At 44.0% G+C, this 27,685-nt stretch overlaps 2 protein-coding genes across 2 annotated transcripts; one reads left to right on the top strand and one right to left on the bottom strand.

Annotated features, from left to right (window-relative positions):
* Positions 1-7,966: 7,966 nt before the first annotated feature.
* On the bottom strand, positions 7,967-27,052 carry LOC128968461 (E3 ISG15--protein ligase HERC5-like). The gene is made up of 22 exons (XM_054382955.1): positions 26,992-27,052; positions 26,210-26,339; positions 24,514-24,590; positions 23,732-23,953; positions 22,899-22,990; positions 22,219-22,349; positions 21,175-21,320; positions 20,803-20,879; positions 20,404-20,489; positions 19,156-19,215; positions 18,492-18,594; positions 18,167-18,350; positions 17,679-17,857; positions 16,467-16,565; positions 14,710-14,940; positions 11,585-11,725; positions 11,326-11,492; positions 10,234-10,300; positions 9,964-10,043; positions 8,791-8,974; positions 8,315-8,414; positions 7,967-8,181 (listed from the first exon to the last, which is right to left on the bottom strand). Exons 1-22 carry the CDS (start codon positions 27,050-27,052, stop codon positions 7,967-7,969), a joined length of 2,832 nt encoding a protein of 943 aa, XP_054238930.1.
* On the top strand, positions 12,357-13,116 carry PIGY (phosphatidylinositol glycan anchor biosynthesis class Y). The gene has a single exon (XM_054383123.1). It carries the CDS (start codon positions 12,401-12,403, stop codon positions 12,629-12,631), a length of 231 nt encoding a protein of 76 aa, XP_054239098.1. The 5' UTR covers positions 12,357-12,400; the 3' UTR covers positions 12,632-13,116.
* Positions 27,053-27,685: the final 633 nt, after the last annotated feature.

The raw sequence follows: 27,685 nt of genomic DNA, 5'->3' as shown, positions 1-27,685 counted from the left end.
ATAGACTAGAGTTACCTTTCCTAGTGCTAAATTCATTTAAAATGTTAAAAATACTTTAATTACTTTCCTTGCGTTCATATTCCATACAAGAAGTTAACATAATGGGTAGAGGAATGCAATGTGACTGGTGAGAGATGGATTTTCCTCTGAGTAAGACACTATTTAAAAAAGAAGAGTTCAAATTCCCAGTAATTCATATGCACACTAGGGTGATATTTCAGAAGAGATCAACCCTCATTCATGTTAGCAGCCAGATTTTCTGAAGCACCCTCAAGTTTAAAAATCCCTAAGGCAGACAATGAGGCATTCCAGACCCTTTACAAATTCTGGTCTTAGACTTTTGGTTAGGTTTTCTTTGAAAACCTTGAATTCCATTCCCATCCTGCAAACATTTTGCTGACAAATCCCTGCGCAACTCTGTTCCAAGGTGAGAGAGTACTACGCTGCACTCAAGAGTGAAAACAACATGGCCACTTTCCATGTCAGCACACAGGCACAGCTAAGTATTTTCAAATGGCTTGGTAAGCCACATTTTAAATTTACTTATTCTGAAGACATAGCACATTTTAAACACCATGTTTGCTTTATTCTACTTACATGAAGTTACTGAAAGTCTTAATCCTTCATGTGTTCAAGTAGGAGTTGTGTTCTGAAACACAGCGAGGCTTTAAATGACAATTTCATGGTCCATTTCCAATCTGGTGAAAGCAGCTATTCTTTGAAATTAGTTAAGGAAGCAGAAATGCATGTTACACTGCAAACTACCTCTATAAGCTGCATACCCTCCTTATATTAAATATATTAAAAGTTTCTACTGTGGGCAGGCACTAACACAAATGTGTCTGCACATACAGATACATATATAAAATATAGATAAGGTTTATGTTTACTTATCTGAAAAAAATGGCTAAGTATTCCTACCACTCACACACTTTCAACAATTTGAATGTTTACATTCAGAGAATAAACCCCTAGTGAAGGCGTTTTCTTTTCAATGCATGTTAAGACATCAAAGTTCCCAGTCCCTCTTAAAAAATCGACTGGCAAAACACAACAGCTGCAGTACCCATCCACATCACCTAGTCCTGTTCTTCACAGAACACAACACAACCCACGTTTAAAGGTAAGAACAGATGCAATGCAGCAAAATTGGTCATTTGTAGAGATTCCCCATAAATAACAAAAAAAAAAAAAAAATTAAAGACAAGGAAGGTATAACAAACCTTCCAGGAAAAATCTCATGCTGTGAGGACTATTTTGAGGAAATCTATTGTGGGTAGAAGATCCACACTCTGGTATAATAAGACTCAGTTAGCATACTAAATATATATCCTTTGGTGAAAAAGCAGCTCTGGTTTCGAAAAATAATAATTCTGCGTGTAAAGATGATGATGACAAGATGTGTTCACACACACACACACTTTTTTTTTTTTTCTTTCTTTCTTTTTAATACCTGTCATGACATACAGAGTCTCTTCATACAAACCCATTCACTAGTGGTGTCCCCCAGGGATCAGTGCTGGGCCCCATCCTGTTCAATATCTTTATTGATGATCTGGATGAGGGGATTGAGTCCATCATCAGTAGATTTGCAGAAGACACCAAGCTGGGAGCAGGTGTCGATCTGTTAGAAGGTAGAAGGGCTCTGCAGAGGGACCTTGACAGGCTGGACAGATGGGCAGAGTCCAACAGGATGGCATTCAACAAGTCCAAGTGCCGGGTGCTGCACTTCGGCCACAACAACCCCATGCAGAGCTACAGGCTGGGGTCAGAGTGGCTGGAGAGCAGCCAGGCAGAAAGGGACCTGGGGGTACTGGTTGACAGCAGCTGAACATGAGCCAGCAGTGTGCCCAGGTGGCCAAGAGAGCCAATGGCATCCTGGCCTGCATCAGGCATAGTGTGGCCAGCAGGAGCAGGGAGGTCATTGTACCCCTGTACACAGCACTGGTTAGGCCACACCTTGAGTACTGTGTCCAGTTCTGGGCCCCTCAGTTTAGGAAAGATGTTGAATTGCTGGAGCATGTCCAGAGAAGGGCAACGAGGCTGGGGAGAGGCCTTGAGCACAAGCCCTATGAGGAGAGGCTGAGGGAGCTGGGACTGTTTAGCCTGGAGAAGAGGAAGCTCAGGGGTGACCTCATTGCTGTCTACAACTACCTGAAGGGAGGTTGTAGCCAGGAGGGGGTTGGTCTCTTCTCCCAGGCAACCAGCACCAGAACAAGAGGATACAGTCTCAAGCTGCACCAGGGGAGGTTTAGGCTGGAGGTGAGGAGAAAGTTCTTCACAGAGAGAGTGGTTGGCCATTGGAATGGGCTGCCCAGGGAGGTGGTGGAGTCACCATCCCTGGAGGTGTTCAAGAGTGGATTGGACGTGGCACTTGGTGCCATGGTTTAGATAGTCATGAGGTTTAGGGTGACAGGTTGGACTCAATGATCTTTGAGGTCTCTTCCAGCCTTCTTGAAATAAATAAATAAATAGATTCTAAAGCCCTAGTTGCAATCACAACTCCTCCCTTCCTGGGAAAGTAAGCAAAGTAAATATTGTGCTTGAAACAAGCAACAGCCAGGCCCAGGGCTCTCCTAACAAAGAGGTATGCCAACTGGCAGGGCACAAATACACAAGTTTTTCCTTCCCTGTTATTTGCGAGATTTCACCTAGCAAACACACTTCTTTTATTAATATTGCCCAAAAATGAAGACATTTACTGCTCCTTTCTGCTGCTTAACTCTCCAAACCCACTTTCTCCTTCCGTCTGCCATCATTTCACACCAACTGAATGTCCAGTGTATACAAAGCAATCGAATGCAAGGTATTACTAGTGAACGAATAAACGCAGCAAGGGAGCACCTCCATTGCATAACCATAAGCCCTAAGCAAGAGGAGCTCACACAAAAACATTTTAAAACAGATAAAATCCTCAAACCATAACAGACCCACACCACCTCCATTTTGCAATCCCAGTAAGAACACCTCCCAGCCTTCATTCCCGATACAGGCTTGTTGGTTTCTCTGCTTGCTGCTGCTGCACCCCACCCGCAGACCGCCGTTGCCCGCGGGCTCATCGACCCCCAGCCCCGGGGACCGACAGCAGCGGGCCTCGGTCACCCGCTGCCCCTCCAGCACCGGCACCCCACGGCGGCATCCCCCTGCTCGCCCCTCAGCTAGCCGTACCAGGTGATGTGGTAACGGCGTCCACAGGCTCCTGCTACAGGCTCCTGCCGCAGCCCCGCTGCCGCCCCCAGCTCACCGCACCGACCTGGGCAGGCTCCGCCCGGGGACACGCGTCCTGCGCCACGGAGGACGGCGAGCAGGAGGGGAGCTGCGGGGCTCCGCCATGCCGCCGCGCTGCGCCGCGCACCCCCACGCTGCCACCTTTAGCTCTATCTGCCATACACACCTCTTCGGTACGGGGACTGGCAACAGCCTCGCCGCAGCCCCGACGGGAACCTGAGTTTTCCCTCCTCGGCACTCGCCTTGCCGGGCCGGGCCGGGCCAGCCTAGGCCCAATACCAGTGCAATGGCTTCAGGCCCACTCCGGGAGAGGGACCTCTTAACTGTGCCAAGCAGAACGCCCGCAGCAAGGAGCTACCGCCGACCCCTCGGCCGCCACGACCCCACTCGCCGCCGCTCACCTGCCGCCGGCCCCGCTGCTGCCGCCACGGGACTGAGGAAGTCCAGCCCAGGGCTGTTGCTGTTACCGCCGGGAGTGACACCGCAGGGTGACCAATGAGAAGCATGGGGCCGGCCTCCGGAGCACGAACCGAAGGCGGGCGCCGCGTGTCGCCCCGCCTTGTAACTAGTGCCAGGCCGGCCGCTGTGTCCCCGCGGCGGCTGCGGGCTCCTGCTGCTTCCCCACGACCCATGGGGCGGGCGCGGGTAGGCCCCGAACAGTTCCTGATGCCGGCACCGTGCCGGGCCGCTTCGCTATCCTAAATGAATGTCACAAGGGAAAACTTTTGTTAATCACGTAATAACACTCATTAATAACAAAAGTCACTTCCTTTACCCTCTCTTTTTTCTTTTTTCCTCCCTTTTTCATTGCCTTTAAGCAAGCTTGTTTGTTTCAGAACTCGTACATTTTATACAGTTTCAACCTCAAGATGCTACATTTCCAGCAGCTTGAAGTGTTTGTGTACTTAGCATGCAGTGTGTCACCTATCAGATAACAACTCACCTGTATTTGCATAGACCATGCCTGTTTAGCATTAAAAAAAACCCAAAAAGCTATTCTCTAGTGTAAAATCACACCTGTGATATAATAGCTGCTATTGAACCAGTGTTACAAGTAGCTTCGAGAATTACTAAGAGCATAGTGAAAAAAATATGTCCTGCTTGTTTTTATTTACTTCATCATCTAAATACCTTTGAAAATTAATTGGCATTTCCCTTCGCACTCAGTTTCCTTTGTTTGTTTCTGAATCAATAATCAAGTGAGGGGAAATGAAGACATAAAAAAGTGAAAAAAAGTAGATGACGGAGCAAAGCCTGTGGTTTGTCCAAGAACACGATTTTCTTGCTTAGGTCATTTTCCAACTGGCTACATTTCATTTTCATGGAGAACTTTCAAGGCTGCTCCTTCATAAATGGTAACATTGTAAATAAAGATGCCAAAATAAACCCAGTTTGTGTCCCTGCACTCCAGTGTGCACAGCTCCCTCTGAAGGTCGCTACCACTGCAGATTTCTTGGAAAGAGCCCAGGTTTCACTGCACCATGGGTCTTTCTCACCTGGGTGTGGTCAGGTTGGAGTCCACCTCTCCCTGCTGGCTAAGGCCCACCATTGCCTTGATGGGTTAGATCATTCAGAGATGTCAAAATGTGTAGCTCATCCTGATTTCTAAAGCACCTTCTCTCCTCCCACAAGCACCTGAACAGCAGTCCAGTGTCAAGAACTAGGCAAGCAAGCATGTGGTGAGATCTCCTGAACGTTGTGGTAATGTACGTTATTATTCATTAGACTTATCTCCACAAAGGAAGACAGGGTGGCAGCTTTCATCTGCCCTACGAACCTTTTTCCAGTAGGTATTTTCTCCCAGAATCCTTCATCAGGTGCCATTGGTAGTGTTCTGCTCCCATGGCCTGTGGCACAGACCTTTCCTGGGGCTGTGCAGTGGTCGTGATGCTTTATGCCTAACCAGTCCTGCCTGTTGTTAAGACTGCTCACCAATACCGCAGGCTGAGGAGGGGTGGAAGACGAGCCACAGAGCACACCACCACAGGAGACTGCTGCTTGGGCCAAAAGTCTCTGCTGCAGGCATCTGGGCCAGCAAGCTGTTGTAGGTAGGAAAAATCCTTTTGTGTGGACAGTGATGTCTCTGTGCTGTTCCAGAAGCAATGAACTCTTCCGTACTTTTTTCGGCCCTTCCTATGTTAGGGAAGAGTTTTTCACAGGGCTCGCCTGGGGTTAGCCACACAAGGCAAGGGCCTGCTACCTCTCACAGATGCAATATTTCTGTGTGGTGTCCTCTCTGCAGCACATTTGGCACAAAGCTCACTCCTAACACATTTCACCAGGCTTCATTTCTCATGGCTTACATGCTGCTGCAGTTTCCTGGCCACCCCAGGCTCACCCCTTTTTACATGAGCTGCTCTGCCAGGCTCTTGCACTTCTTTACAGGTGACATTCAGATCAGACAAGTGGTCTAAAAAAAAGATTCCTGATGCAGGTTCAACAGACTTTCACTGCTTGCGTAAAGCCTTTAAAACTCGTAGCTGAGTGTGAAGCTCACTCTGCATAATTGAGAATGAGCACTACTTGAGAAAATGTAGACACAGCTTGACAATCAAATTCATTTCACAAGATGACAGAGGAGCACTCAACTCTCTTCACTCCCAAGGTTTTGGCTGTTTTGTTTTTTAATGAAAGCAGGGCTTATTCGAGGATAAATTAAAAATAGCCTTGAAAGTTACTCTGGGCTTTAAGCTCCCATGTGATGTTGCATCATACATGATGAAAAGGAAATTCTTCCAGGCTCTAAATAAACCTATTATCATTTAATCTCTAAATCAGTTATTTTAAGATCCAAACAGAATACGTATTTCGTGCACTTGCACAGCATAGATCACTGTGGATTTCCAAGCCCTAACAGAGGCTTAGAAAGGCATATAAAAGGAACAAGCAGTCAGCCACAGGCTGGTGAAGCACAGCAGGCTAAGATGCCAAGGCAGAGCCGTGATGGTGAGGCAGCATCAACCAGACATGGGATGGGGACACTTAATCTCAACAGGGACAACAGCTATGGGCTTCTGACAGTTCCCTCTTTCCAGAAAAATACACCTGTAGCAGGGTGGTACCTTTCCCAGAGGAATGCAAGCACCCCTGTGGTATCCTGTCTGCCACAGGCAGGTGAGAGGGACAGGGGTTAGCTCTGTGCAGGCCATGTGTTACCTCACTTCCCTTGGAGGGCAGCTGACATCCTCTGAGGCACTAGTTCCCTTCTCACTACTGCCACTGCTGTGCCACCTGCTGTCCTCTACTGCCCTGGGGCTTCAAGCAAGTGCTGGAAGTTTTTCCTGACTAATTACTATACCATAACTTAAAAGAAAGCTTTCCTTTACTTAATATGTAACAATGTCCTTTTTACTGAGCTGGAAATTCATAAACAACGCCCCTGTCTTTCCTAGGAAGCATTTACTTTCCTGAAGACAAAAAAGCAATAGCCTAAGAGTCACTTCCAAAATCAGCTCACATCATTTTCTGGCACTTCACAGAAGCAGCTTCCCTGGAGCAAGAGGGTGTGCGTGTGACACTCAATACAAAGTCAAGCCAGAACAGAAATTAAAAATTGCTGCCTTCTCACCTTCAATTTTTGCATTCATCTAAAGCATAATCTGCACCAAACGTCAAACACCAGGACTTGTTTGGCCTATGCAATACTTCTATTTGAAACGCAGTTACATCAGCCTTTGATTTCTCTTGTGAGCGGCTTCCCCACATCCACAAAGACAGAAAACACCAGTTACACATAGGCAGCTGTATAATGACAGAAGAACACAACTACAGGTGTGCAAATTTATTCAATTATCATTTAATTCAACACAGGAATAAGTCTTCTTTACATATACAGGTCCACTGACACATTTAACACACCAAACTATTGAAAAATTATTGGGTTTCCTCTCTTTTGCCCACAGCAAAATATACAGAAAAATACATCCTACCTTTACATTCTGCCTAATACTGTCAATATCCTGCCAGTGCTATGCATTGTTTCAACAACGAGCTTCCAGCAGCCCTGCAAGCCTCATGTCCACAGGGTTCTGTAGGCAGAGCTGTTCTCCAAGCCTGAAATTTTAATTGGCAAATACCTCCTTAGAAGATATAAAAAAAATTACAAATACCAGTGTTATCACACTAAATAATAAAAAGTCCATTAATGCTTTACAAATAGAGCTTTTGACAAAGTCTAGGAATGATCAAATCCTCATCTTAAGAACTTCTCTCAGATAAGTCATAGGTCGTATGGAGGTGAGCAGACTGCTCCTTCAATTCACAATTTGCAGGAACACATCTCCTTAGCATTAGCTGTGCCGCAAGAGAACGCTTAACTAATACAGATGAAAACTTCAGCCGGGCTTCTTCTTGCAAGCTGAGCATATACTGGCTTCATGTTTGGTGATGTACAAATCACAAAATCCCTGCTGCTGAAAGCTCACCAACAAGACTGGCACAGTGCAAATAGGATGTGCATATATGCAAATACCCTTGGTTACCAGCTTGCTACTTGGAAGTGTGTTAAATAGGATTCATCGTTCCTAACTTCATAATCTAACACTCAGGTACCTGGTCTAAGCTCACTTTTATAACCAATATAAAGTCTCAGTGAATACACACACCCAAGTGTTTTTGAAATGCAGTGAAAATAAGGCAGGGTAGAAACCAATACATTGGAATTATTAAGAGAACAACATAACAAGTGAAATAAAGACTGGTTTTCTTATTTTTGCTTTAAAGTGCTCCCGATGAAGAGTCAGGCCAAGCCAAAACTTTTGTTATGCTCTATGGCATAGAGCAACTCTTTCTGGAGTATTCTTCTCGTGCTATATCTGGGGAGGAACAAAATGCGACTGCAGGTATTGGCCTTAAGACAGACCTCATCTGGATTTGCTACCTGAGGATCTGCAATCTGAAATGTAAAATTTTCCTGTTCATAGCCAGGGATTCGATCAGATCCTGACAAAAAAGCTGAAGGAAACAAAACAAAAAACGAATTAGCAAATTAAAAGAAACAAACCACGAGATAACATTATCAGAGGATAATGTGTGTTGTGAGGGAGAGAAAAGGGCTATGAAATATTCAGAATGTTTGATATACTACCAAGAAACTTTTCCTTCTTTTTTTCTGGGAGTTTGTGAAACACAGTCCAAAAATTCCTGATGGTTAGATCTAACTTTTCATACTGGATATAGTTCACATTCTGTCAAAGACATAAAAGTAAATCAGGCCAGTTAATACTATTGACATTTTTATTGAAAGCAAAAATATTCTGTCCAATAAATTTTATAATCCTGTTCATAGATATTCAAATCCTCTTAACCTTTAGAATCTGCTTATTCATTAGTTTTTCAAAGATTCATATGACAATCCTGGAGCTATGACTTGTTTTTCAGTCCACTTCACTCTGACATGATGTAGATTAGAAACAGACTCAAAACAACACCACAAAGCAAAATAAGAGAAAGTCCCTTGAGCTTCCATTTTAATATCCATGACCTATGCATTCAATAAAAGAAAAGGTCAGGAGTTTATGCTCAGCAGATATAGCAGAAGTACACTGTGCTTGTATCCAATACCTTTTCCAGCAGATGCCAGTCAAATTTTGTGCATCCCTGGAGAACAGTCTGGAGCTCTACAGGGAGAAACATCTTCCACTTTGTGGCTGGGCAGCCTTTTAAAAACCCTTGCATAAAGTCCTCAAATGGCTTCCGTATCGAATCATTGAACACATAATTCACATACAAGTCAACAAATTCTTTCCTGCAAAGATATTTTGAATCAGTTAATCCAACAGATGCATTTTTTAAAGAGAATTAATGACAACTTTATTCCTTATTCCTTTATTCTGTATGACTTGCTTTAGTCTAGAGTCTTTACTGAGGGCAGGCATCTCTGGCCATTATTTATTCAGTGAATAAGTTAGGAGGATCACCATACTGGCCAACATGGATTCACTTTGTTAGTACTTATTGTACTTCATGTAAACATGGCGATGAAATCCTGTCAGACACTACATTATTAAGATGGGACATAGACGACTGAAATTCAGTGTAAATTCAGCAAAACTCCCACTGAATGTCCAAGAATTTCCCTGAAATCAAAATAAAAATTTGCGTGGCTGTTAATCAGCACAGATTTTTTTAGTGACATTACTTGTAAAATCAACTCAATGTAAACTCCATACTTCAAGCTTCCTAAACAGGCCTTTTATGCATTTTTATGGGTCCTCAGATTATCTGCATAACTCAGGCCACAGATTTTTTTCTCTGTCCCTTGTGCTGAAGTTAATATTGACACAATACCTTATTGACAGACTGTTCCATCTCTGTTATATACTAGATATATCCCACATAAATAACTAAGCGGGAAATATTTTGCTCATTAAAAAAAGCCTTACAGAGGTGTACCTATAGCTGGATTTCCCAGAGAAGTTGTCTACATTTCCCTGAAACTGTCGTTCACAGGTATTTTACACATTTCTTAGGAATTTCCTTGTTAAGCCTGGGCATCTCTGTATATGCAGATGGCAGGATGTCCAAGGATCCCCTTACCCACAGCTTGCACAAACTGCCAAAATCTGGCACACATGCAGCACATACAGCAAGAATCGAAAGCAAACAACCTGCTGGACCAAGACCAAGGACACAAACCTGATGTGCAATATTTTCTAAGGGTATGTAATGATGCATATAGATATGGTATTTCATACACTTGTAAAAAGAGAACAGGATGAGAAAAAGAAAACTGACCTGTTATCTCTAGTGACAGGAACATTGGCCCCATGTTTTTTAAGTTCAACGGTAACCATGGAATCGCCTTCTTCCATAATCTATACATATAAATGAAAACATTGGATCCTGTATCTATATATGGCAGATATATGTGTGCTACATCATTCTTTATTTCTGCAGGGCCTGGCATAGCAGTCACATTAGTTTGAGTTTACAGACAAGTTGTGACATTTGCAGCGTCACCCGAGTACACACATGGCATGTCTGAATGGCACAATAATGTCTTACCGTGAAGTTCATGCTCAGGATTCCAAAGATCTCATCACGTTCTTCATCCAAAATCCTCTGAAGATTCCTTTCAAAAAATCAAAGGAGAAAAGAGAGAGAAGAAATGGGACTATTCAACACGCTTTCAAATTCCACCGAAAACCCATCCTTAGATATGCAGTATTTAAATGCATATACATACAGAACACCTAGTCAGCCAGCCTTCATATATGGCCCTAATCTGACGTACACACTTATGTCCCACTCCTGCCATGAGCTGAGGGCAAATCCTTCACTGTGAAGGATTGCAGGCAAGTTCATCCCCATACCCTGTGGGGATAACTTTAAACCAAGTTCAGTAGCAAGTGTGCTTGGACCACAGCCTTATTCTTTCAGATATCATCTAGTGAGGAAGTAAATGTGCACCAGTGGGATGATCTGGGAAAACTGCTGGGATGCAGCACTTCTCAAAGTATTGCAGGCAACCTGATGTTTCAGTCCACTGAGGACTCTTTTGCACCTTAAAGAAGTCACTGGCTTGTGAGAAGGGGTTCTCATCTTCTCAGCTGGACTTCAGAGGCCTAGAAGCTTTACGTTGGTGGCAGCAGCACTTCTCCCTGCTGTATCTGCCTGAAATCTTCTTTCCCAACCTATGCGAGTTCTCAGATTTGGCACAATTATAGCATACGGTAATACTGTGCTTGTGCATAATAGCATTGTGGAAACTGGTAATCAGTAATTCAGAGAAAGAAACAACAGAGAAAGAGACAACATTACTAACTGGGTGCTTAGCTTTCCATGTCCAAACTACAGCTCAAAGTATTTTGAGCTGTATATTCACAGCATGGACTTAAGATAACATGTGGAGCAGAAATCAGACCCCTTCTAAGATGCGAGGTCTGGCTTTTTATTTTGGTGATGCCAGCTGTTGTTTGACGCCTCGACAAGGCCCACCTCAGGAATCTGTGTTTTTCAGCTCTGTCACAGCAAACGTAGCTGCCACGGGTCCCCCGCATATGGCCTTGGTAGGGATCTACATGCACATCCTTAGGCTACGAGACCCGCCCCAGCCCTATTTTCTTAGCAGAAGCTCGGCCCGTGTCTGGCTCATACCGGCCTGTGGCTGGCCACAGCTCTTCCAGGTCCTCCAAGGCAGGCGCCAGGCCCAGCAGCTTTTTGTAGAGAGCCGTGGGGAAGGGGAAAGGTGCCATGCGCCTGTTATACAGGGCCATTCCGCACAGTGTCCCGATCTGGAAAAAGGTCTCCTTAGAACTCGAGGCCTGGTTTAAAACAAACACATTTTTTAAAGCTGTAAGTGCCTTTTTCCGGGAACAGACTCCCCACGTCCCCGGCCCCGGGGTCAGCCCCTTACCTGGCTGGGGAACCACGCCAGGCCAGAGGGGACGCGGCGGAAGGCTCCAGTGTCGGGATGGCAGAGGGTCCTGGCGGCGACGCTGAAGAGCTCCTGAACCAACCCGCCATGGTCCACTCCTTCCTCGCCCACGAATAACACCTGCGAACCCCGGAATATCCATAACGCCGGGGACACGGACACCGGCACCGCGGCAGACGAGGGGAGCGGAACCACTGTACGAGCACGGCAGCGCAGCCCGGGAAGCTGCAAGGGTCCACCGGAAGCGGCGCGGGGTGCGGCGAGCCGGGGCGAGCGGCCATGCTGCGCAGTGTGGGGCCTGTGCTGCGAAGAGCGGCGAGTGGCGGCAGAGGGCAGACCCCGGGACAGCGCTCGGAATCAGCGCGGCCGCAGCCGCAGCCGCTGGAACCGTCACTGCTGCGCTTCCTGGTGTGTCCGCTCTCCAAGCGGCCGCTGAGGTGAGGGCCGGGTGCGGGAGGGAAGGCAGCTCTCGCTGCCCGCCTCTGGCTTGCTACTGCCCCGAAGCGAGCGAGGAGGACTGGTAAAGGGTGAACCCTGTTTATTCACTCCTCCTTGTGTTTTGGGGTTTTTTTGTTTTGGTTTGGTCTGGGGTTCTTTTGTCCCTGACTTGCCTGCCCAGGTACGAAGAAGCTAACAACGAGCTCATTAACGACGAGCTAGGCATTGCGTACCCTATCATCGACGGCATTCCCAACATGGTCCCGGAGGCAGCCCGGACGACTAAGAAAAAGCCCCCAGCCGAGGACTCGAAGCAGCCCTGAATATCCACCAGTCACAGCAGTGACCTCGGAGGAGATGGCTGGAGGAGGCATGCTCCCCTCCCTGCCCACACTGACTGTACTTGTTCCCCTCCTGTCCCTAGCAGGCTTGTTCTACTCAGCCAGCGTTGATGAAACCTTCCCACAGGGCTGCACCAGTACAAATAGTTTATGTTTCTACAGCCTCCTCCTTCCAATTACAATACCCGTTTATGTATTCTTCCACCTGTGGACCTGGATGGGAATTAAGCTTTTTCGGCACAACTAGTGTGATGCATTCGCTAATCTTTGGCCTTGTCTAAAGCGACACAATTTATTTAATCTAATCGGGTGTTGCAGTTGACTTTTGTGTTCCCTTCTGGCACTAGTGACTGTCATTTCCCTGGTAGTATCAGGAACTGTATGAAGTCATCTGCAGCAGCCTATTACTTAATTACTGTTAAGGCAGATTAAGAGGAGGAGTAACAAGAAGCACGTATTCCTTCTAGCATATCCCTCCAAGAGTGTTGTGTGTTTGTAGTGGCACTAATGAAAATGTAAGGGGGCTGTTCTTATGAGGAAGAACTGTACCCTGACTGAAATAACTGATCTTAAATAACAAGCAATGACAAATCAGCAATATGAATTTCTCTTTGAATTACAGCCTTTGGTTTTTGTTTTGAACTGATACGTGTATTGAAATGTATTTGTCTCACTGTCAGAAGAACATCAAATAAATAATAAGGATATCAAATTAATAATAAAGGTTGAGTTGAATGAAGAATTTTACTTGGTCTGATACCCATGTCTGTCTGTCCAGTAGCTGCTTGCTTGCATTCTTCAGTGCTTTTTGATGGGATACTAATAAAGCAGTCAAAGTGAACACACTGTTACTGGGCAAGTAATGCTGTGATGCAGTTATATTAAAAGGCTGACTAGCCAAATGCAGCTATTTGTCACAGCTCCTTGTACAATCAGTGAAAGCCTAGATCTAGAGCACAATACAGAGCACAAGCCAGTTCTCGGCCCCTCAGTTTAGGAAAGATGTTGAATTGCTGGAACATGTCCAGAGAAGGGCAACGAGGCTGGTGAGAGGCCTCGAACACAAGCCCTATGAGGAGAGGCTGAGGGAGCTGGGACTGTTTAGCCTGGAGAAGAGGAGGCTCAGGGGAGACCTCATTGCTGTCTACAACTACCTGAAGGGAGGTTGTAGCCAGGAGGGGGTTGGTCTCTTCTCCCAGGCAACCAGCACCAGAACAAGAGGACACAGTCTCAAGCTGCGCCAGGGGAGGTTTAGGCTGGAGGTGAGGAGAAAGTTCTTCACAGAGAGAGTGGTTGGCCATTGGAATGGGCTGCCCAGGGAGGTGGTGGAGTCACCATCCCTGGAGGTGTTCAAGAGTGGATTGGACGTGGCACTTGGTGCCATGGTTTAGATAGTCATGAGGTTTAGTGTGACAGGTTGGACTCGATCTTTGAGGTCTCTTCCAACCTTCTTGATTCTATGATTCTAAGCCCTGTTCTCTCAAATAACTACCTTTTTAAGTTGGTGTAGTAAGGAAGGGGGAAGGAAAAGCTTTGACAGCTCCAGCTGGCAAGAAGGCTCAGGCTTACTTGGAAAGAATCAGAACAGGGTAACGGGACAGTGAAGTCAGTAATTGCTACAGCACAGGCATGATGCCAGACTTTTGATGGCCCTTGTCTTGGTGACTGATAGAACACGTGGTCCCTGAGCTGAGGTCTGCCCTGTACAGGTTCTCACAAAAGCCATGTAACAGCTTTTGCAGGGCAGGATGATACCTGAAGAAAACACAGAACCTTTGGGTTTGTGTGGAAACCACAGATTAGAGGCACCATTGAGACAGCAGCACTACAATGAACTTTTCATCTCTTGCTGGCACTCTCCTTCCTTTCCCTTTGGACAGCATCTCCACAAGAGAAGCAGCTTTTGTGGCTATGTCTCTGGCTGGCCTCAAGGGTTGGTTCCCAGGCATTGGCTTTCTCACATACAGCCAAACTAGCCTAGAATCTTTAAAAGTCAGTCTAGCAGTAATAGTAGCACTTGGCCAATTACTAGTTTCCTGAGCGAACCTATTACGTTACCCTACAGCAACTACACAGGAAATAGCACTGCTACTTGCATTTAACTTGTGCCAACAAAGCTTAATGGTTAACTCAGATGTAAGATACTGCTCTCCAGATTTACTCTGCAGCCCCTGTGGAACTTGTTTTATAATAATTTGATGAGTAGTTGTTTTATCATATGCTTGGTTACTATGGAACCCCTTCTACCAATGTGGCAGTAATGCTGAGAAACAAAGAATGCTGCAGCAATGTAGTCAAAGACAACAATACAATTTGGTGCCTTACCTTTAATATCTTTTTGAATTGCTGGGTTGGTGCGTTATTTAAGTGGGTCCAGATATCTTGCAGAAGGTGCTGTCTTCTGACTGGAAAAAGCCACCATTCCTGCTCTCTAATGCAGAAAATACCGACCATTGCACGACGGGTGGACAAAGCAATGCATTCTTTATCATGAATGTCGATCTTGTCTTTCATGTCAAATATGAATGGATATTTGGTCAGCTGCCATTGGGACATCTGAAAAGCCAAGAAAGAAAAAGATAACGCTGATTTGCAAAACCAGAGTTCAGGGGTGCATGTGCAGACTGAAGTGCCAGTCTATACCCTTGTCAAGCTCCTGTACGTCTGAAATATGCCTTGGTTGTGTATGTGATGTTGCAAATCCAGATTTAGAATCCTGCCAATTATGCCAATGTGTGGCAGAATGAGTGATTTAGGTCACTTAAAGAATCACGACCAAAGGTATTTGGAAGAGTCATTTTAATATGATGTTGTAAATTTGAAACTCAAAAGTTTGATGGCAAGGCTCGCTCTTGCCTACTACACAGAAGAAATGTACAAAGGAAAACTGAGTTACAGTTGAGCTAGAATGATTTGCACAGAGACCAAATATATAAAAAGGGAAACCCTCCTGTTGAGTCATAAGGTTCAGTTGCATCCTAAACACCTGAGGGAGCTTAGGTGTGGTCATGCCGAATTTCAGACTTGGGCAATATATTGCATCTAATGGAAATAATACAAAGGGCAAGGAAAAACTCCAGTTGAGGGAGCCACCAACAGAGGCACACTTTCTGAATACAGCTTCTAAACACTTCTGTGAGTAGGAACACACTGACTTAGAGGCATCTGAACTACCTGTGCAGGCAGACACTTGTGTTATAGTGCCCCAAGAGTAAAATAAAGATAGTGGGTTTAATAGCATCTTCCATAATTCACCTACCCAGATTAGTGGACACTGTTGGTAAAAAAATGTTGTATTTACGAACTATAATACCAAAAGTAGATATACAAAATAATCTAATTCAAAGTGTTAATATATCCAATGTGACAGGGCAGCAACTTCAGGTAACGTCCTATTTTATGCTGTTTCGCAAACCTCTTCTGCTCTGGTTAATTGGTACAGAATGGATATATTAGCAAATGAAAGCTTATGAAAGAATTAGGCAATTGTCCAGCAAATTCCAGCCAAACTGCCAGAAAACTGCATTTTTTTTGGCCTAAGGAAGCCTCTAGTATCCGTGTTTCCATTTCAAGCTGTTTCTTGTGACACTGATTGCATTTTTGCTCCTTCATTCATGAAGAAATTAACCATTTCCCTGATTGTTTTTTGTTACCACAGCTTCAGTTCTAGATGTAAGTATATCTAAATGCTTCAAAGAGTTTCTACATAACAGTTCTAAAGAGACTCCACAATATTTCTGTTAAGTAAACATAATAAAATCCAGAGTGACAAGAAGTGTAGCCATCGTTCCTCATGGTGCGCTTTCGCACTGATCACCAGTTCAAAGCAAATAGAACTGCTTAGGACGCTGGAGGACAGCTCTGACTCCCAGAAACAGGTGTCTTCTCAGGAAGCCTATTGTAGCTGCTAAAATACTGGACTGGTAAATGGCTTGCATAATTCAGAACAGCTGAAGGACTAGGGAAAACGCACTGTCTTCAAAATGTACTGGGCTAGAGTCTAGAGTTGACTTCCATGTATACAAACATTTAAATGAAATAGAAGAGGCCTGTTTTCTACTGCTGGTAAGATTTATACTTACTTTTTGGGCACTAAAGAACCAATAAAGTTGAATAAATGGTTTCACTTGAGGCACATGGAAATTGTTTTCTTGTACTCTGAAACCAGTTCTGGAGTTCACCTGCATTGATACAAGATAAAAAGGTGTCAGCAGATCTCATGAGCTAAGCATCTCTGTGCCAGGACAGGACTAAGTAGTAACTGGGCTTTCTGCAGAAAGAGCTCTCAAACCCTGTACAGAAGTCGAAGGATAGAAGTGCTATGAGTAGCACAGCTCTCAACAGTGAGAAGTCTCAGAAAGCTATGTATAAAATAGCAGGAAAGCAATTTACAATGAATATCCCTTAGCAGGACTCCATCAGGAAAGGTATGCTTCAGTTTTAGTCTTTCATGTTGCAGGGCAATCCAAAGTTCTCTATTCAGGTTCATACTTGGTGCCTGGCAAAGATATGATTTTGAGGGGGGCGCCAAACATGTAAAGCTCCAAATGATAGTAGAGTACTCTACTTATGATAGAGTAGGCTTGCTGCACTTTTGAGTTTATTTACCAAGATAAATACAGATTCATAAATAAACTTTAAGGCCCAAATCTACATTCTCAGCCAAAAGAACAATTCAATTCCGAACAAAACTTAAGAACTCTAATTCATACTTCATACAAGTGCATGCTTGAGCTCTTGCCTTCCCTAAACTTTGAACAACTCAGCAAGAGAAAGCATGGTTGTCAAGAAGAATACAGTAATTCTCTCTTTCTTCCCTTGCAGCTAAAGATGCTCTAATCCTATTGTCCCAGAAGATTTCTCAGAGCATTGCATGGCATTACTCTGGCAGCCATGATGTTCCAAGCAGGTGGGTGGTTATTTAAACGCTGTCAGCAGTTACTGGGGTGAGGAATCTCAGTAGCAGCAAGGGGAATGGGTGTGCTTCCATAACATCCACCGCATGCATAGCTTTGTATGCATCAGGCATGTACTGAAATCAACCTTCCCCTTGCTGGGGGCTATGACATGCCTCAGCTTTTTATTTCTATAGAGTATCAGCCAGGCACAACACAAGATATGGATTCCTTCAAAGTTGTGCTGGTGTAGAGACAAAGAGATTCCTAAAGCAATGTAAAATAACAAGGCCCCATGTTTCCTTGTAAGAAGGAAACTCAGAGAGTTCCACAATTGAAAAGGATTTAAATACTCATATCAATACATCCCACCCAGTCACAATACAAACTCTTTATCACCTGGTGAAGATTCTGCAGTATTTGCAGAACCGCTGCTTCACGAGGGTGCAGGTCGAAGGGGTTTCTTTGACAATCTCTGATTTCCTTCAAAAACTGACACAAGATTTTCTGGGAAACCCTCTGATATAGAATGACCAGCTGCTTGAAAAAGGGTGTTTCTAGATTTGACCACAGGCATTCTGTAAAGAAAAGAGCTAGTGAAATATTTGTCACAGGTAACATGCAAATAACTGTAACTTGTGGATGAAGCCACATTTTCTCTTTTTGTCACATGAATTAACATCACCCAACCACCTCACCCTCCAAACAATGCTTAGCTTTGCACTGCAAAAGTTAATAAACCTCAGTATAGTCACCACGTTTCTACTCCTTCCAAAAGCATTTCTTGTGGGCTGAACTCTGAATCAAATTGCATCAGCAGCTCCTGCTCTGCAGCCAAAAATGACTAAGCACTTAAAACATTCAGTTCTATTATCATAAAACCCTACCAAGAGTTTGCTGATCCTTTGGCTGTAGTTTCATGATGGCTTGTGCTAGCAGCATCAGCAAATGGTAAGAGCTGTCATCCTCTCCCTGCAGAAGGAAAGGCAAGATCAAGTAGACTCTGAAATTTTCAGGTGAGATGGGAGAGGATGACAATGATGGCAGTAACTTCTCAATTTCCTTTTGCACCTTTAGAGTTAAAAAAAAAAAAAAAAGACAAGTGTTAAAAATGCAATTACGTTGTGGCTGCCCCAAAATTCCCAAGTTTCATTGATGAATCCAGAGCTCCTCAGTATCTGTGCAGCAATAATCTTTGTATCGAACTCTTACCTCCCGCAAGACTTTTGGTGTTTTGCTGATCTTCTTATAAAAATGTTGCACTTGCGACATGTCTACACCTGAAACCTCTTTGGAAGTTTTGAAATGTTTGTCTCTGTTACAAAGGGAAAAAAAGAACACCAAATGATGTGAGAAGCTGGGGGGTTTTGTTACTAACTGAACAGTGAAGAAACAGAAAATCATCAGAAAATAATTGGAAAGTTCCTCTCTGACTCCGGTGGGTATAATTTGATCTGTTCTATGAAGATACTCCCACTATGGAATAACCTGATTACTATGCTGTCCTTTTTGTTTTGTGTAGCTGTGCAGGGTTAATGGTAGGCTTCCTGTATTTAACCCTAAAACCATTTACACTTCACTGCTGGGAAGAGCTATTATGGATCCATCAGGAGCTGTAATATTGCTTAAAGGATTATCATCACCTGTCAAATGTCACTATCAGATAATCTGCTGGAGTGTGAGCTTCTAAAACAAATTTCAGTAGGACTTGAGGGATAAAAAACTTAATTTTAGCTTGGACTTTGAGAAATATAGACTGCACCTTCCAAATTTAGATACAATTAATCTCCTCTTCACACATGGTCCAAAATAGCACTTTCTTGTCAGTTAACATGCAGTAAATACATTCTATTATGTCTAAGTCAGTGCATACTACCTTTTCTCCAAGAAGCTTCCATTGATGCAAGCCTCAGATGAAAAGATTAGTCTGATATTCCTGGTAGTAAAAAACAAACCAAAGTCAACATGAATAGGAACTTCAAAATTTTAATTCTGAGGAGAACAAAAACCATGTGTACAAGTGTGTCTGCACTTGACCACACAAAACTTTTCTTGACACCACCATACCAAGAGCATTGTAGAAGACATTGTGGTTGACAAGCCACCTCTGCTCTCCCAGGCCTTGTGAAGGAACCTGTTCAAGCACCTCATGCCAGCCAGTACTGCATGCTCTTGGGTGTTACAATAGAGATGTCTTCTTCTGCCAGGTTGGGACATTAACTAATTTTGTTTGTTGTGGGGGGAAAAAAAAAAACACTGCAGCATAGGAGAGAAAAGGAACCCCTCTATGGACAGGATCTTTGTGGCACACTGAGGGAAAATTCATCAAGGGATCCATTTAGTGCTACATGAAAGCTGTGTTCTCAGCATCTGAAGAGACATTAATTACATTCCTAGTTCTATTCTTATGAAAACAGCTATTTTATTGAGCAATTTGCTGTCAGTCCCTTCCTTTTGAGACCTGGAAAGAATGCTCTCACCATATCAACAACTGCTTTCCATATGATCCAAACCATACTAGAAGTTGTCAGGGAAATACATAGATCCAAATTAGCCAAGATTTTTAAATGCTCAAAATCAGCAGCTGGAGTTGGGCTTGCCCCCAAAAAAATAAACTCCCATGTAAGATCTGAAGAAAAAAGACTATATAATCTTAATTCCCATCCATAAGTGTAAAGCTTCCCACATAATATATACTTACTGCATTTGAAATGCGTAACTAAAGAAGAGATCACTAATTGTGAAATGCTGACACAAAACGTTCCAGTTTGGGTACTGTGAATTACGATTTTTGCACAAGGCCTGTCTGCAGAGGAAGTATTTAACTGATTTAAATTGTGAGTTTTTCATCAAGTTAACAACCATTCTGTGCAAGACAACAGGTTTCCAAAGCCAGGCAGTACATCTGCTCTGTTCCTACAAAAAGGTTATCAAAGGACGGTTGCTTGTCAACATCTCTTTTTCCTGTGCAAAACCTAAGTAAGAAGTGCTGGTAGAAGATTCTGTTTCAGCTGAAGTCTTGAACATCTGTTTCTACAATAGTCTCCAAAGTATAATAATTTTTAGAGAAGATCATGCAGTAAGGAAAAAAAACAAAAAAAGACCCAGCAGGTTTTGGACTTACATTTTTATAGTCTCCCAACGTTGCAAACTAGGATCAGAAAGCCACACATTCACTTCATCCTGCAGAGTGGCAATTCTATTCAAATTCTAGGTGAAATGCATGAAAATATTGACAAGATTACAGGTCTAGCAGATTAAATTCTGTTTTTCAAGGCAATCATTACAAGAAGATTTCAGTGTAGGTATGAAGAAATTAATGATTATCCAGTGTGATCCAGATGCATTAGCTACAGAACAGATACATGGTTGCAATACCAGTTAGTTTCTGGGTAAGCACCAAAAGAACTGCAAGAGACATGTGTGAACTTGGAGTACTAAAGGCGAGATGGAAAATTCCACTATTTCCAGCAGTAATGTGAAAAACAGTAAAGTTAGAAGCCATGATCAAATATGCACATACCTTTCTCTTCTTGCCAAGGACAATAGTTTGTTTTCCTTCAGCAGTAAGTTCAATCACCTTTTCTGACTTTTTTCCCCCTGTGAAATAATAAAAAAAGCCATCAAAGGAATATTTGAAGAGACAACCAGTATCTTCAGAGAGCTCAGTGCACAGATGTGGAATAGTAAACAACGAAATCCCTCAGATAGAATCAACCTTTAGGCAGACAGCAGCTATGTGGCCATCGCCCATAATGGTAAATCAAGCAGCTTGGGATGACTAAGCAAGCTTGTGACATATTGTTAGCCTCCCAGTGTAAATATGAAATCAAGAAAGCAAGCATCTCCTTGAAAGAAACAAATACAGATGGTACACATCTGCAATGGCCATTACCCTGGCAGTATTTTCCAGTGTTCACTGGTGAATTGGTGGGAAGTGGTATCAACTGATTAGTTTTTCTCTTATCTCCCAGCTGTCCTTCATCAGAACCAAAAAAATAGACTTTCTCCAAGGAGGGGACATAGACCAGGGTGTACTGTCTGTTCAGAAAAAGAAAAACAGTCATAATAAGCCAATAGCACTGGGCTAATCAGAACAGAATGCACAAACACATTTTCAGAATAGATAGCTGAAGCTTGTCTTTAAAAGTCCTGATGGTCCAGCTACAGAATCCCTTTAACTAAAGTCTTAGGACCCTTCCTTGCATAAGGGAGGTCATAGATAGGAAGCCCAGGAAGGCTGTGGATGCCCTGTCCCTGGAGGCATCCAAGGACAGATTCAATGAGGCCTTGAGAACCTGGTTTAGTGGAAGGTGTCCTTGCCCATGGCAGTGGAATTTGAACTAGATGATCTTTAAGGTCCCCTCCAATCTAAACCATTCTATGAATGTATAAACATTCAACAATAAAGAAAAGTATGGACTCAAATTTCCTGTAGTGTCCTCTAATTTACACCGCTTCCACATACAAAACCAGTCTTATGCTTGCTAGCTTCATGTTCTTCCTTTTTCAAGTGCAACTTCTGTGCTGCAGAGCCTGATAAAAAGCCCATGAAAGCTGACAGGAGACTTTTCTGGTCCAGTTCGAGAAAGGGAAAATGAAACTGGATAATAATCACCACTCGTCAGCTCTTTCTAAGCACCCACCAAAGTGAACAAGAACCCTGCACCTTTCCCGATTCAGGCTTTTAACAGTCTTTTGCCCTTCAGAACCCGTTACACCTCTCATTTCTTCAAAAAGAAAAAAAGCATGGGCTTCTGGTATTTTTAGCAGCCCTCTCCCTCTGCATGGGCTGAGGTTCTGCTTTCTGTGGCTGTGGCAGGAGAGTGGCTTACACTTGAAGACTGGACAATATTCTGAGGGTGCTGACCTACTGGGACACAGGGTGATTCTCCCTAAGACCTTGACCTTAGAAGGCATGTTACTGGTATTTCCCCACCTGCCACAGGCAACCTGTGAAACTCTTGCTCCCCACAGCTCAGCCACCACACGAGGTTTGAGTTCATTCCGGGTAGAGTTGTGACCAAGCTGGCCAGCCCCTCCTGCTCCAAAGGTGCACACCAGCCCCTCCTTGAAGACAAAGAGGGAAACAACAGTGAACCAAAAGTGAAAGCCAGCAAGACACACTATGGGACTTGTGTCAGGGATTCAAACATCCCTGATTCTAACACAGGTAGAGTTCACTTTGCATCAAGCCTAATCTTACACCGTAACATCCAAATCGTTTAACTTCTGAGACAAGCAACTTAACTCCTGAGACAATTCCCTGTTGTTTAATAATTTTGCTTGTCTGAGTAAACCCTAGTGAATTAGCTATCATTCACTTTTCCTGAAAGTCCCCGATATGCTACAAAAACCCAAAATATCTTCAACGAGTTGAACTGCAAATCTTTGCTCCAGGTTTCCCGTTCACCATCTCCTTGCAAAATTTGCATGCAGGTGATGGGAATCTGAGAAAAGGCCAACGTCACCAATAGCTCAGTCAGCATTCCTTGGAGATCATCTCCAAACTTGGAGAGAAGCAAGCATTGCCATCCCAGTTTTCCATGCTGACTCTTGGTAGCATAGCTTTTCTCCCAGGGGGAGGTCTCAGATGCTGACCTTCCATTTCAGACTCACCTTAGAAAGAACTGCAGTATGATCTGCCCCACACGAGATAAATACAGTCTTCCAGTGCTCCAATGCTCCAACATACGATGGGCAGTCCCTGTCTGAAGAGAAAACAGCATTGCTAAAGGGGAAGAGTACTAGAGAGTCTCACACAAAGAAAGATTTAGAAAATGAAAATAAGGGGAGTTAGCACTTTTACTACTTGGTTTTGTATAATGCTGTATCATATTATTTTCTCATAATCTTCTCTCTTTGTCATAGTATTTTCTTCTCATTTACATTTGATCTGAAATAAAGTGCAATGCTTTCACATCTGCTTGCCAAAAGGTACTTGGGTTAAAAATGTCTGATTCTCAGGGGTGTGGACTCATTCAGATCCTACTGACTTCAGGTTCTGTCTGGGTAGGGCAACTCCGCTCTAACCTTCTATATTTGAAGACAATAGGTGATTTTAATTCTTCTCTCACCTTTGTTTACAGAGAATTAAAGAAGGTAAAAATGTACAAAATAAATTTCTTTCATGCAAGACTGCTTGGAGAGAGAATGGGAGAGGAAAGAGACCTCTGAGATACATGGTTTTAAGAGCTCATGATATCCAGCTGCCACATAAAATGACTGGAAGTTCTCTGTAGAAATAAGACACCTAAGTCCCTTGTCCTTGCATACCTTTCCTGGTCAAGATACTATAGCTCAGAAACAAACAACTTATTCATATATACTTTCCTCAAAAAACTTTACTGTGTACTGCTGCTCCAAAGGGGTTTGACAGTCCAGAGCTATTCCTATGCCTGCAGTAAGCTCACTGACCAGAAAAACATCTTCCTGCTGCTGTTCTTCCTTACCTTTTGTGTCTCCAAGTCCCAGCTGTCCAAAATCATTCTTTCCCCAGGAGTATACAGCTCCAGAGAGTGATACAGTCACACTGTGAGACCCTCCAGCAGCAATTTGAGCAAGTGAGATGCCCTTTAGTGTTTTCACCACCTGTGGCTGGGAGATGAATGGGGTTTGACTCCCCAGTCCAAGCTGTCCGTGGATATTCTTGCCCCAGGTGAAGAGCACACCTCCTTCACACAGAGAACAAAAGAAAACAGCTCAGACTCACTGCTTCCCTTGAGCCTTTGCACTTTGTCAATGGGAGCAAACATTAGTGCCGTTTTCTGGATGCTGCAAAGTGAGGCCATCAGAAGCAACCAAATCTCCCTCTTTGCTTCAGACCCTTTTGGTCAGTCTCATGTAGCCAGTGTGACTCAGCCCAGCAAGAACAAAGGCAGGGTATTTCCACCTCTAAAGTCATACTTGCAAGAAATTCCCAACCAGAGAAGTTCTTTAGCTTAAGAATGAGCAGGTCTGGTGACAGCACCACAGATGGCCACATCTGCTCTCCACAGCACACCTTTGCAGAGGGGTAGTGCTCTGGAACTACAGAGACAGAGCTACAGGTCCGTAAGTGCTGGGAGGAAAGGGCAGTGCTGAGAGCCAGCACAGTTTGTGTTCCCCATCCATGACTTATTACTTTCTTAACAGTGTCACAAGCCACTGGGAGGAGTTCAAACACTCCCTTTTGAAAGCAAGCCTACAATGGTGTGACTTCTTTTGGAGGAGAAATGTGCTTGAAAAAGGCTACCTCTGGACAGTGCCATGGAGTGGTGGTTCCCACAGGCTATTTGAACAATATCTTTGGTTTCTAGTTCTTTCACCAGCCTACAAAGATAAGGAAAAAAGTTAAGTCAAAATAGATAGATGCTGTACTGCGAGATGAAACAAAGATGATCTGCTTGCCAAGTTTTAGCATATTTAGCAGGAATTATGTAGAAAAACATAGGTCACCTGTAAGTTGATTCACCCCAGGCTTACTATGCTAGCCTGCTGGGCTAGCTCATTTGATTGTGATTTGCAGCACAGCAGGCTGGAAGGGAATCACGCTCAGCCCATGGCATAGCTTAACCAGCAGGTGTACTTGGGTCTTTCATCTGCAGTTTTTCCAAACCACCTGTGGTTTATAAGTCATCTGCATTACTCTAATAGGTGATACCTATTCTTAATAAGTTTGAGAGAAAACAGTCTCATGTGCATCCCAAGCAACTTAGGTCTTGGTATTATCCTCAAAATCAGTGCACTTCTTGCTGGGTTAAAAGGGAAGATAAAATTTTGGGTACCAGAAATATATATGTTCCAGTTCCATCTCTACAAGAGAAACATGCCTTAGTCTCTTGGATGTTACCTTTAGGAAAAGCATTTTCTGACTTTTACTGTTAAGAAATAGTAGTTGTTTCACTTAAGCAAGTATGTTTTAAATAGAATGAATCACTTAAGAGTTATAATGTCTTGTGCTTTAGTATGGTGCTTGCTTAGCTTTACTTAGCCTGAGTAGCTGGATTTGCTGAATCATAGAATCAATGAATGGCTCAGGTTGGAAGGGAAGAGATGATCTACTCCAACCTCTCCACCATGGACAGGGTTGCCTCTCAACTAGGCTCGGCTGCTCAAGGCTTCATCCAACCTGGCCTTGAACACCTCCAGGGAGAAGGCAACCTATTCCAGAGTCTCACCACCCTTGTACTGAAGAACTTCTTCCTAAGATCCAATCTAACCCTACTTTCCCTCAGCTTTAAACCATTCCCCCTTGTCCTGTCTCTAGACACCCTTACGAAAAAAACTCCCTCTCCAACCTTCCTGTAGCATCTCTTCAGGTATTGGAAGGCAGCTCTAAGGTCCCCCAGGAGGCTTCTCTTCTCCAGGCTGAACAACCCCACCTCCCTCAGCCTGTCCTCATAGCAGAGGTGTTCTAGCCTTTGTCCCTCCTCTGGACTCGCTCCAACAGCTCTGAACTCTTAGGCTGCAAGCCGTAAATTTCCACTAGAGTTTACCGAACTGTACTTACTTAGTCAAAAATAGGGCCTCCAGAACCAGTGCAAATCAAAAGTTATGGAGGCTTCAAGGCTGCAGCCATCACCAGTAGCTGCAACTAGTCAAGATAATAGCCTGGAGTCACTGAAGGAATGCAATAAAGAGTCCAAAGGTGTCGGGAGGATCTCATACCAGAATCACCATTGGAGCAAAGGGCACATGAGAGGTGTGTGAAGACTGCATGAAGGGTGGATGCATAGTCCTTTAAGGGTATAAATTCACAGGTATTTCTTAGTAGAAGGTCCCTCTCGCAAGGCAACCAGCTCAAGCTAACCCTGCTGCTGTATCATTATATTAAATCATTTATTTTGGGGAGATTCTACGCCTGAGACTCTGCTTCAGGAAACCCAGGGTTCAGACTGTGCTTCTTTACCAGTTACCATCCATACTTCCACCCCATGAAAGCTTCTTACCTTGTCGTAGACCAGACAGCTGGATCTCTAGCCCAATGTTCAGAAAGCTTCCCATCAGGGAAGAGAATGAGCTTATGTGTTTCAGTGTGGTTTGAGCATTGCACCTTACTCCTCTTCAGCTGCATGTGCCCTGCAAAACAAACAAATACAAACAGGAGTGACAGCCACACTAATAAAGCAGGCATCTTAACCATCTTGGCTCCCTCTAAGATCTCTGTGTCCTAATGCTTTCACCAAGAGCTTTTGCTCCTCAGGAAAATGTGTGACAAGAGTGTATGACTTTTTTTCTCAGGAACCTTGGTGTTTCAGTGTCTTACCCACTGAGTGGTTACACACCAGATGACTTTCCTGGCTTCCACTAAAAGACATTTCTCCATCTCTTAGGCTGCTGTGCCACCAGCACCTCAGACAATCAGCAAAATCTCAGCAGAAGCATACTCTGTTACTTTTGCCCAGCTGTGAAGAGTGTCCTGGGGAGATAAAACACTTCCTGAGGTATCTGACTGTGCCAGATTTGTCACAGCCTTGGGCATGAGATGCCTTAAAGTCAGATGTTTTTACAAGATACTGGAGAAACTATAGTTGAAAATGCACACATTGCTTGTTTTCAGTAGAGAGAAGTCCTTTCTTGTCTGCAGTTGACGGGTTGCAGATGCTTTCTTGACCTTGAGGCATCAGATCTGTGCAGTTACTTGTGTGACCCTACTCCACAGCAGAATTGTCTGAGAGCCAGGATGCCCAAGCATGAAAGGTGGTCATCAGCAAAGCTGTCTCTGATTTACCTAAGACCTCTGGAGATTCACTGTCCACCCTTCTCACATCTCCCCAGCTTAAGCACAACATGTAATCAGAGAGGAAAATTCCTATCTATTCCTCAGCATAGAATCATGATGATTTAGGTTGGAAGGGACCTTGAACATCACCTAGTTCCACTCCTCACTGCCATGAGCAGAGACACTTCCACTAGACCGGGTTGCTCAAAGTGTGATCCAAACTGGTCTTGAACACTTTCAGGGAAGGAGCATCCACAACTTCTCCAGGTAACCTGTTCCAGTGTCTTACCACCTTCTCAGTAAAGAATTTCTTCCTTGCATCTAACCGAAATCAACCGTCTCTCAATTTAAAACTATTACCCCTTGACCCATCACTACACTTCTTGATAGTGTCCCTCCCAATCTTTCCTGTAGGTCCCTTAGGTACTGGGAAGCCACTGTAAGGTGTCCTCACAGCGTTCTCTCTCCTCAAGGCTAAACGACTTCAGTTCTCTCAGCCTGCCCTTATAGCGAAGGTGCTCCAGCTTCGTGGTCCTCCTCGGGACCTACTCCAACGAGTCCATGTCCTGCTCATGCATATTCTCCATCCTTATAGCCTTCCTGGATGGCAGCACACTGGGACAAGTTTAAGCATCTCCTGCAGTGCCTCGCTGTCCCCGAGGGGCAGCGCAGCAACTTGGTACGACTTCGACGGCACCTCCTC

This window comes from Indicator indicator, chromosome 8 (assembly GCF_027791375.1).
Source record: "Indicator indicator isolate 239-I01 chromosome 8, UM_Iind_1.1, whole genome shotgun sequence".
Taxonomy (NCBI): domain Eukaryota; kingdom Metazoa; phylum Chordata; class Aves; order Piciformes; family Indicatoridae; genus Indicator; species Indicator indicator.
Note: the sequence above shows the minus strand (reverse complement) of the source record. Positions and strands in the feature narration are given on the sequence as shown.